The 11,217-nt window shown below is 43.3% G+C and overlaps 1 protein-coding gene across 3 annotated transcripts; it reads left to right on the top strand.

Moving 5' to 3' along the window:
- The first annotated feature begins 4,250 nt into the window (after positions 1-4,250).
- On the top strand, positions 4,251-9,132 carry LOC125535500 (uncharacterized). 3 transcript variants are annotated; one of them, XM_048698563.2, is made up of 6 exons: positions 4,251-6,775; positions 6,853-6,987; positions 7,069-7,104; positions 7,660-7,727; positions 7,807-8,326; positions 8,541-9,132. In XM_048698563.2, the coding sequence occupies exons 1-6, from the start codon at positions 6,701-6,703 to the stop codon at positions 8,748-8,750; spliced, it is 1,044 nt and encodes a 347-aa protein (XP_048554520.2). In that variant the 5' UTR covers positions 4,251-6,700; the 3' UTR covers positions 8,751-9,132. The 3 variants fall into 3 exon arrangements, with proteins under 3 accessions (XP_048554520.2, XP_048554519.2, XP_048554517.2); XM_048698562.2 differs by having other exon boundaries at positions 6,853-7,008; XM_048698560.2 differs by having other exon boundaries at positions 6,853-7,104.
- Positions 9,133-11,217: the final 2,085 nt, after the last annotated feature.

The following is an 11,217-nucleotide window of genomic DNA, read 5'->3' as shown; positions in this document are numbered from 1 at the left end:
TTCACAGGAATGGATAGATACTGAAGAATCTTCTTCTGCGGATAGGATCCATGGGATCATACAATTCAAAGTGTCTAAATTCTTCAAATGAGACATGCTAGTACTGCTCGAACTACTGTTGCTTGATGTCTTTGGTTGCTTCTGGTTCTGGGGCATGCAGCCATGGCTTTGACTCTGCCCTTTCGTTTTTCCCTTTGCTGTTGTTCGTAGGATTTGGTCTCTGAATTTGCCTGTTAATGGACAGATTTTCTTGTTGAATGGTGTACTACCTTTTCCAGATATAAGAGGTACTAGCAACTTCCCAACTTATCCAGTAGCTTTCTCAGGTCGGAGCCGACCGACCCTCTCTCGCTTAAAATGGAGTATTATGAACATGTAAACACCTTAGGTCGAAAAATATTGGCTTGGTTCTGAATTGAAATTCCTCTTTTTTCTGTCCTGCTTTGAAGTGCATTTTATCTTTCATGTTGAGATGTTTGATGACAAGGTTTACCATATCTTTTCTATTTATGTTTGATAATGATTATTCTGCCCTGCGTTGTCCATTTCACTATAATAAACCGGCCTGTTTATGTTCTGCAGCTCAATGGCCAGCTAGTCTCCCATGATTTCTCTTTGACGTCCAACAACTTCGAGAAATTTGATCGCTACGATGATATACTGGTACCATTCTTTTTATTTATTCAAGACAATTGGCAATAGTTCTCTTCCCAATCATTAAGAAGAAAGCAAAATTTCACAAATGCATGTTCTTATTTCTGTGGACAAACAGGCAAAAACCTCTTACGCAACACAAGGACTAGTCCCAAAATGAGGAACGACAGGCGAATACTACTCGGCACCACTTGGTTGTTTCTCAGTCAGAACACATTCGGTTTTAGTCCCACAAGTAGATTCCCGACTAACCACCCAAAACGCCAGGTAACTTTCTGCATTTTGTGTTCATCAATGCTTGAAAACTGAGAAGCATCATATTAGATTACCCAGACCCTGATCATTTATGACATGCAATTGATGTCTTATCACTTGCCAGCACTACTGTCATTCATAACATCATAAGCAAGTTCCACCAATGGAGGGTTCATAACAGCATTCAAATGGAAGCATGAAATTTAACTAAGGCATTATCGCCGGTACGCTATATCAAAATCTGAGATATATGAAAAGATAAAGGAGTCTGCCAGGTTTTAAGCTCTATCAAAATCTGCGATATACAAAAGATAAAGGAGTCTTCCGGGTTTTAAGCAGGTAACATCCGATTGCATCATGAGTCACGGTCTTCCCTTTGCTAAACACCTGTAATCAGAACAAAACGAGGAATGTCAGTATAACTCTGTTGTTTCAGTATATGTATGTTTTGAAGAATAAGATCTAAATATTAATCCACTAATAGCACATAAAAATTTGCTATGACCTCAGGTTTCCTCAAATCAGAGATAAGCTACTGTTGCCAAGCATGTATAGCTATTGCATTAATGTCACACTTCTATGTCAACAGATCACACGCAGTTACAGTCACAAGATAGTGTTGCCAAATTCTCAGCGATATTCAAGTCTTCTATGGATGATATCAGTTTTAAAAGAAAAAGAAGTATTGATGGATACTTTGAGCAAAGATGTGGCAGTTGATGTCCAGTTCTGCAGATTGCATGCAATTTGGATAAAAAATTATACTCCCTCCATTCCAAATTAATTGACTTGAATTTGCCTAAATACGGATGTATCCGTGTCTAGATAAACATGGGTCAAGTAATTTGGAAAGGAGGGAGTACCAATGAGAAATATGCTACTGTTCACAGTAAGTATGTGTATATATATTATATATATTGCAGAAATAAGTCCTGGGGATAGCATGCCAATGGGATGGAACAATTCAACCAAGTGGTCAAATTCTGAACAATCACCTACTCCCTCTGTTCCATATTAGTTGTCGCTCAAACGGATGTATCTAGCACTAAAATATGTCTGGATACATCCATTTCTTCGACGACTAATATGGAACGGAGGGAGTACCTTTTAAATGAAAAATACGCTACTGCGTGCATTGTATATTTCAGGAATTGAATTATTAGCAATGAAAGTGAAATGGGGCTGCTAGCTTCTGATAGATACCCCGGGATCATACAAAAACTAAACAAAGTTGCGATATTCAATGTCTTCCTCAGAAGAGAATCCAAGGTATGGTATATACTGCAGAAAGTAAGGGATAGCATGTAGCTGGGATCAATCAAACAATTGAAAGTGGCCAAAAATAAGGCACATGCTACTGCTGGAACTTGATATTTCAGTAATTTAAGTAGAACTGAGCCTGCTAGTTTAGTGAATTGCATGTTCAAAGGACTGAACAGAGTGGACTCATTGGGTATTTTGCATCATGCTTTGCGAAAAATAAAGTACTAGCACAATTCTGTCAATGAATAAAATGAAACAGGGGACTGCTGGTAGTTTTTTGGATGGCATGGCATTGGGACCAAACAAATGGGTGAATTTCTCACTGCTATATGTCTAGGCTATCTGTAGATATAATAATAGATGAACACAGAGCACCTTAAAAGATAAATATGCTACTTCACAGGTATGGATAGATACTGGGATCACACAATTCAGTGTGTCCAAATTCTTCAAATGAGACATGCGTACTGCTCAAACGTTCAAGTGGGCATATTCTCTGCTAGTTTGACTGAAACAAATTCAAAGTGGCCAAATTCTTCAATTGAAACTTGATATTTCAGTAATAATCTAAGCAGCAATCAGAGTGAAACGGGTGTGCTAGTTTAGCGGATTGCCCTGTTCAAACGACCGAACAAAGTGTACTTAGCGGTATGCTTAGCCAAAAAAAAAAAGACTACTAGCACAATTTAATCAATGGATAAAATGGAACAGAGGATAGCTGGTAGTTTTGTGGGTTGCATAGCATTGGAATTGAACAAATAAATGAGTTTCTCACTGTTGAAGCTAGGCAATCTTTAGATATAATTATTAAATATCAGGAGAATTGCTAGAATCATGTTATATGCCTATATGATTAGAGCAATGGCCACTGGCTAAACCAAGCAGAGCATCCATCACAGAAACCACGTCTGCACAACATGATGCACTTCGCTTTGTCAATCAGATGGTGACAAATCTCACAGTTATGATAATTGCACGTAGTCGAACAAATCGGGTAAAATTCTATCTAACTACAAAAGCAGTCATACTGTATGCAGAAAACTATCCACTCTGCTCTGTTGACCAGACATGGCGAAATCGCATGAAGGGAACATAGATCTGGAGGCAGCGAAGGATTATTATACCTCCATCTAACGGCGGTTGGGGCGCCTGTTGTGCGCGCGGTTGTACTGCTCCCGTTCTTGCACCTGTCGCTGGCGACGCTCGTTCGCCTTGTTCACCTCGTACTGGTGGGACCGGATGTGGCGCTGGAAGTTGTCGTGGCGGCGGACGAAGCAGAGTGGGCAGTCCCACCATCCCGCGTCGTCGATGGCCACCGCGGAGGCCCCACCGCCACCGCGGCCTCCTCCACGTCCTCCGCGGCCCGCATGACCGCCACGCCCCGCGCCAGCTGCCATTGCTGCTTAAAATTGGAACCCAGAAAGTGAATCCCTCGGTTTAGGGCCGACCAAATCGCGAATAAACAGGATGAAATCGCGAATCCATCAAACCCTTCCTAATTTAGGGGGAAACCCTTCCTAATTTAGGGGGAAATCGCGAGGAAGCAGGGGGAATTCGCGAGCTGGATGGTACCTGATGCTGTAGGGAAGGGGCGACTAGTGGATCGGGCGGGCGAACCGAGCTCTTGCTAGGGTTTGATGATGGCTTCCGATCGGAGAGGTGAGGGCGAGAGAATGGGAGGAGAGGGGATCTGTTTAGTAGATGGAAGCGCCCTTTAAATGGAGACGCGCGCACAGGCTGTTTCGGCCATCGAATTTGTCTCCGAAAAAAAAAATCCACTTAGCTGGACCCGCCTGTCATCGTCTACTACCTCTGTGATGGTTTATTACGGCATCTCCAAGACGGATGTGAGTTGCGAATCAACTTGTGGTTGAGTTGGTTAGGTGGACAGTGATATCTCCAACCCATCAGGGTTCAAATCCTGGTGATCGCATTATTCCTGGATTTATTTCAGGATTTCCGGCGATGCGCTTTCAGTGGGAGGAGACGTTCCCGTCGACGACGAGGCGCCTACGGTGACTTCGTAAATCTCAAGATGATATGCCGGCTCAGTCTCTCGGAGGTGCTCATAGGGGTAGGGTGACGGACGTGAGTTATGCATCTTGCACAACATGATCGTTGAGGATGAGGGTGACAAATGTGAGACATGTAGGACTTGACAACCCCGGCCCACCCAAACCCTTTCCAGACCTGTCGTGGTTTTGTCACGACAGATGTCCTCGTGAAAGAACTTGGTCGTGGAGCCATCGTGACGGGTTAGCTTAAAGGGGTTAAAGCGGACAAGGGACGCAAAGGGTTTATACTGGTTCGGCCCCTTGCGGTGAAGGTAAAAGCCTACGATCCAGTTGTTGTGGGATTGCTTGGGTTTTGATGACCAAGGAGCGAATACGCTTTGCCCGAGTCTCGAGTTGTTGTCTGTTGTTCTTGAACCGCCGCCGGGTCGTCTCCTTATATACATGAGTTGACGCCCGTCGGTTTACAGAATTTCGAGACCGTCTCATAAACGTTTCTGGCTCATAAACGTGTCCGGCTCGATCTCCGCTCTTTTTATCTTACAACACAAGTCTACATACTAATGTCGGCTTATGTCTACAGGCCTTGAACCGGCTCTGGGCCCTAGGCCTTCATAAAGCGTCATCGTCTTTGTCTTCATGGGCTTCAGATACAATGAACCACTATGGGGTTAACCCGGTCTCTCCTGGTCGGTTTACGCCCAGTAGTAATATCCCCAACATTAGGCCCTAGATTGATTTGAACTGGTTCATGTCAATCCTCAATGCTTCATCATCTTCACAAAAATCTTGTAAACCACCATGATAAATCGCCATGACGTCATCTGTTATTAAAAATTGCCTAAAGCTCGCTTTTATTAATGAGCCTCCGACAATCGAGGCGACAGCTCCGCCTCATATCCAAATCTTGGGCTCCTCGATTTTCGCGCCTGACGTTTATCCTTCTGCCTTTATAAATAGGGCCAGGGGGTCTTTCCATTCCCCCTCCCCCGTGCCTCTTCACATCATCTCCTTCCTTGTGCCGCCCGACCTTTGTAGCTCCGCCGCTGCCGTCGACCTTCGTTTCTGCCTCCGCAATGGCCGCTGCATCAGCCTGACCGGACCAGAGAAGCACGGCGCTCCTCCGCTGTTCCCTCATCATCAGTGAGTTCTTCTTTTCTTTGCTCTAGATCCACCATTAGGGTTTCAATGTTCATCGGAGTCTATCAAAGCTCCGCCGATGTTCTTTCCTGTTCTTTTCATTAGCACAAACGACTAGCTGGATCCGATATTTCTTTCGCGGCCGTAGCCATAACCCCCTTTCTATTAGATCTGCTCCCTTACACAAAACTCATCTGAACTTTGCTGAACTGTTCAAGTACTTGAAATTAGGTCTGAATTTATTTTGATTTTCCAACGCACGACAGATTTGAAATTACCATGCCAAGCTGTGAAACTTGTTTTTCCTTCACTTACGCATCTTTAGACTTGTATCTTCAATACCAGATTGGGCGGTTTAACTCCATAGAAAAATGATGCCTAGTAGATACCATTAGTCCCTGGTTGAACCGCCAATGCATTTGTCTTTGCACCTTCTCCATTGTCAGACTCCGGTTTACCAATAACAAACTCCGGTTTAACATTATGCATACACCTTTGCACCACTATACAGTTGTCCATTGTGAATCTTAAACCGGTAATAATTATGTATCAGCTTGTCATTGAAATGGCCAAACAAGTCTATGAGTGCAACTGGGCTCCTTCCCGGGTTACCAAGAGCAATTAAATGGATGTGTCACGACTGGCGCTTTAGCCAAGAAAGAGGTCATCCACTGGAGGGTCCTCGGTCTAGAAAATCCTCCTGAGCCTAAAGACGGAGAAGTAGTCGTTTTTGTTGATCACCTGGCCCGAGGCTTTAGCCCTCCCGGTTCAAAATTCTTTCGAGACGTGCTTGCAAGTTTTCAGCTTCACCCTTAGGACATAGGCCCAAATCCTGTGTCCAACATCTGCCATTTCCAAGTTTTTTGTGAGGCTTATCTTCAAGAGGAGCCCACAGTTGAATTGTTTAGAGATTTCTTTCACTTAAACCGCCGCACAGAGTTCACAGATGGACCCAATACTGAATTGGGCGGAATGGCGGTTCAGAAGAGGAAGGAAGTCACTTTCCCTCATGCCAAGCTTCATAGTCACCCCAAAGAATGGAACCAAACTTGGTTTTACTACAAGGATACATCTCCAACTGATGAAAAACCCTTGCCGGGTTACCGCCCTCATCGCCTGAGCAACGCACACCCTTTTCCTCAGAGGTTGACGGCAAAAGAAAGGGCCAACTATGCCCCACAACTGTCATAACTTAGAGCTTTCATGGCGAACGATTTGACACGTGTTGACTTTGCTCGTTGTTGGATAAGCTGGAGCATTCTGCCCTTAAGCCGGCGCCCCGGTTTGATGTGTCAGTACATAGGAAGCTTGACCGATCCTCAACAAATATTAATATTCAGCTAACAGAGGCTGAAGTTACCGAGGCTGTCAAGAAAATGTTGAATGAACTGGAGGCCGTCTGCGGCCAGACCGGACTAAGTCCTTTCTATACCTCCAACAAACCGCCAGCTGTAAGAACCATATAGCCTTTTGTGTCGTAAGTTGCTTCTTTCCAAATATTCTCTGAAAGTTTGTCTATTTTTGACAGGGTAATGATCCGTTCTGGAATAAAAAACCGCCACAGGATAAACCGGCAAAACCACATCGCATGAAGACCAAAGTTGTTAAGAAACCTGCCAAGAAAAGGACCACTGCATCCTCCGAGCCAAATGCTGATGATGATGTGGGTAACCCGGAATCAGAGGTAGAACTTGACTCTCTTGGTTCATTTTTTGTACACCTCATTGACAATGACTATTATCAGGACGATGTTGAAGGCAGTCAAGCTGATGACGTAGAGGTAATCATTTTTTCCTCCAATTCAGATCCTCTGCCAACACCAAAAATCCGTCGAGCAAACCAGAAAGTAAAGTTTTCTCACCCCCTTGCTTACTTGGACCTATACCTGGCCATGGGCAGCCCGACCCGGCCCGAAAATCCTGGACCGGGCCTGGAAATTGAGCCCGATGAGCAGATCGGGTGGGCTCATGCTTACAAAAAACAAGATTTTAGCCATAGTCTGGTCGGGTCGATTGGGTAGTGTCAGGCTTTTTCAGACACAGGTCGGGCTTGGGCCTAGGTTTTCAGCACCAGGCTTTTTTTGCCCCGTCCCAAAGCCCGGCCTGGCCCGATATATGCCCAGGTATACTTGGACCCAAATTTTCTTTTGAAGACGCATCAACATGAAGCTCGCCGCACAACCCGGCACAGCGGCCAGGTAGTAACCTCCGCCGGTTTACCGAACACTCCGGTTCGAAAACGTCGATAAGAGGAGGTCTCTTATATTCTTGACACTTCTTACCCCAAGGCGAGTTGCTTCCGACAGCCTCTTAATCCATCTGATTCAAATTATCAGGGTACTTCCCACTCATCTTCTGGCGAGTCATCGGCCACACAGCTTCCACCCCTCAAAACAGTTCCTGGGTGAGCTATGCACTTGTCTTTTATCCTTGATGTGTTATTTTTACATACTGTACTGATCCTCATGTCTATTTTTTCTCAGTGCCAAGCCTAGACCTAGCAAGAAGGCTCGGTTAAATAAACCGACTGATGATAATGTAGCTATTGAACCAGAAAAAACTCCAGATCCGGAAGAAACCGACGCTGACGCCATGCTTAATGATCCGCCGCCTCAAGACCATGAATTCTTTGCTGAACGAGTGCAAGTTGACACCATAAGCCATGCAGACCAGCCAACCAGCCCTGTCCGAACTGATGACAAACCGGTCAGTCCAGTTAAGGATACTGACAAACCTCCAACTCCAGTAAAGGCTGCTGATGATAAAGAGGATGATGTTGTGATCACTGGCATTGGCCACACTACTCCTGGCAACCCTGTCGCTTTATCAAAACATACCGCCAAGGGTGAGCTTTCTGCTATTGGTAAAGGCAAATGGAACACCGATTTGTCAAGCTACGCCCATCTCAATGCTCAAGACATTCATTCCGGCTTCTTGAATCGTCTGTATACCAGCAGCGACTATGAAGCTGGTTTGGTCAACTTGATGAGGGAACGATATGAGGTAACATAACTATTCTTCTCTTTTGTCCAATTGCAGTTTAGCAACTCCAGTAGCTGATACGTCTCCAACGTATCTATAATTTTTGATTGCTCCATGCTATATTATCTATTGTTTTAGGCAATATTGGGTTTTATTATCCACTTTTATATTACTTTTGGGACTAACCTATTAACCGGAGGCCCAACCCAGATTTGTTGTTTTATACTTATTTCAGTGTTATGAAGAAAAGGAATATCAGATGGAGTCGAAACGGAACGAAATCAACTGGAGAAGTTATTTTTGGAAGGAAACATGCCTGATGGACTTGGACCCCACGTCAAGGAAGAAACGAGGTGCTCACAAGGGTGGGGGGCGCGCCCCCCTGTCTCGTGGGACCCTCGTGGCTCCCCTGATGTACCTCCTGCACCCATATATACCTACATGACCTAAAACTTCTAGAACGCAACATAGATCGGGAGTTCCGCCGCCAGAAGCCTCCGTAGCCACCAAAAACCAATCGGGACCCTGTTCCGGCACCCTGCCGGAGGGGGAACCCTCACTGGTGGCCATCTTCATCATCCCGGTGCTCTCCATGACGAGGAGGGAGTAGTTCTCCCTCGGGGCTGAGGGTATGTACCAGTAGCTATGTGTTTGATCTCTCTCTCTCTCTCTCTCGTGTTCTTGAGATGGTACGATCTTGATGTATCGCGAGCTTTGCTATTATAGTTGGATCCTATGTTTCTCCTCCCCCTCTTCTCTCTTGTAATGAATTGAGTTTCCCCTTTGAAGTAATCTTATCGGATTGAGTCTTTAAAGATTTGAGAACACTTGATGTATGTCTTGCCGTGGATATCTGTGGTGACAATGGGATACCGCGTGCCACTTGATGTATGTTTTGGTGACCAACTTGCAGGTTCATGAACCTATGCATAGGGGTTGGCACACATTTTCGTCGTGATTCTCCGGTAGAACTTTGGGGCACTCTTTGAGGTCCTTTGTGTTGGTTGAATAGATGAATCTGAGATTGTGTGATGCATATCGTATAATCATACCCATGGATACTTGAGGTGACATTGGAGTATCTAGGTGACATTAGGGTTTTGGTTGATTTGTGTCTTAAGGTGTTATTCTAGTACGAACTCTAGGGCTGTTTGTGACACTTATAGGAATAGCCCAACGGATTGATTGGAAAGAATAACTTTGAGGTGGTTTCGTACCCTACCATAATCTCTTCGTTCGTTCTCCGCTATTAGTGACTTTGGAGTGACTCTTTGTTGCATGTTGAGTGATAGTTATGTGATCCAATTATGTTAGTATTGTTGAGGGAACTTACAGTAGCGAAAGTATGAACCCTAAGCCTTGTTTCCTAGCATTGCAATACCGTTTATGCTCTCTTTTATCACTTGCTACCTTGCTGTTTTTATTATTTCAGATTACAAATACCTTTATCTTCTATCCATACACCACTTGTTTTATCATCTCTTCGCCGAACTAGTGCAGCTATACAATTTACCATTGTATTGGGTGTGTTGGGGACACAAGGGACTCTTTGTTATTTAGTTGCAGGGTTGCTTGAGAGAGACCATCTTCATCCTACGCCTCCTACGGATTGATAAACCTTAGGTCATCCGCTTGAGGGAAATTTTCTACTGTCCTACAAACCTCTACACTTGGAGGCCCAACAACGTCTACAAGAAGAAGGTTGTGTAGTAGACATCAAGCTCTTTTCTGGCGCCGTTGCTGGGGAGGTTAGCGCTTGAAGGTATATCTTTAGATCTTGCAATCGAGTCTTTTAGTTTCTTGTTTTATCACTAGTCTAGTTTATAAAAGAAAACTACAAAAAAATGGAATTGAGTTTGTCTCATACGCTTCACATTTTTAATATCTTTCTTGAGTATGATGGAAATGATAATTGTGCTCAAGTGCTAGAAGAAGAAATCTATAAAATATTTGGCACTAAATATTTGAATGATGAGCATGATTGCAATGTTGTTAGTATGAATTCCTTGAATATCCATGATGCTAATGATATGCAAAGCCAAAAGCTTGAGGAAGCTATGTTTGATGAAGATGATATTTTTTGTCCCCCAAATTTTGATGAGCAAATTTATTATGATGAAAGCATGCCTTCTATTTATGATGATTATATTGATGAAAGTGGATTTGGAGAGGTCATGACTTTATTTTGTGATGAATCCACTATTTCAGAAGAGGTTCCAACTGATTATGAGAACAAAGTTGCTATCTATGATGATTATTGTGATGACTTGTATGCTATAAAGAATAATGATATCCATGAAACTTGTCATCATGATTTTAGTTTTCAATTGGATTATACCTCACATGATAATTATTTTGTTGAGTTTGCTCCCACTATTATTCATGAGAAGAATTTTGCTTATGTGGAGAATAATAAAATTTCTATGCTTGTAGATCATGAAAAGAATGCTTTAGGTGTTGTTTATATTGTCGAATTCATTCATGATGCTACTGAAAATTATTATGAGGGAGGAATATATGCTTGTAGGAATTGCAATAATATCAAGTTTCCTCCCTATGTACTTAAAATTTTGGAGTTATGCTTGTGTTACCTTTCTATGCAAGTTGATTCTTGTTTCCATAAGTTGTTTGCTCACAAAATCCTATGCATAGGAAGTATGTTAGGCTTAAATGTACTAGTCATATTATTCATGATGCTCTCTTTATGTTACAATTCTTATCCTTTATGTGAGCATAGTTGAAATCATCATGCCTAGCTAAGGGCGTTAAACGATAGCGCTTGTTGGGAGGCAACCCAATTTTATTTTTGTTCCTTTCTTTTTGCTCCTTTTTAGTAATAAATAATTTATATAGCCTCTGTTTAGATGTGGTTTCATGCTTTTAATTAGTGTTTGTGCCAAGTTGAACCTTTA

The sequence above is a fragment of the Triticum urartu genome, chromosome 2A, assembly GCF_056163025.1.
Source record: "Triticum urartu cultivar PI428250 chromosome 2A, HENAU_Tu73, whole genome shotgun sequence".
Taxonomy (NCBI): domain Eukaryota; kingdom Viridiplantae; phylum Streptophyta; class Magnoliopsida; order Poales; family Poaceae; genus Triticum; species Triticum urartu.
The sequence above is the reverse complement of the archived record's forward strand: the minus strand, read 5'-3'. Positions and strand labels throughout refer to the sequence as shown.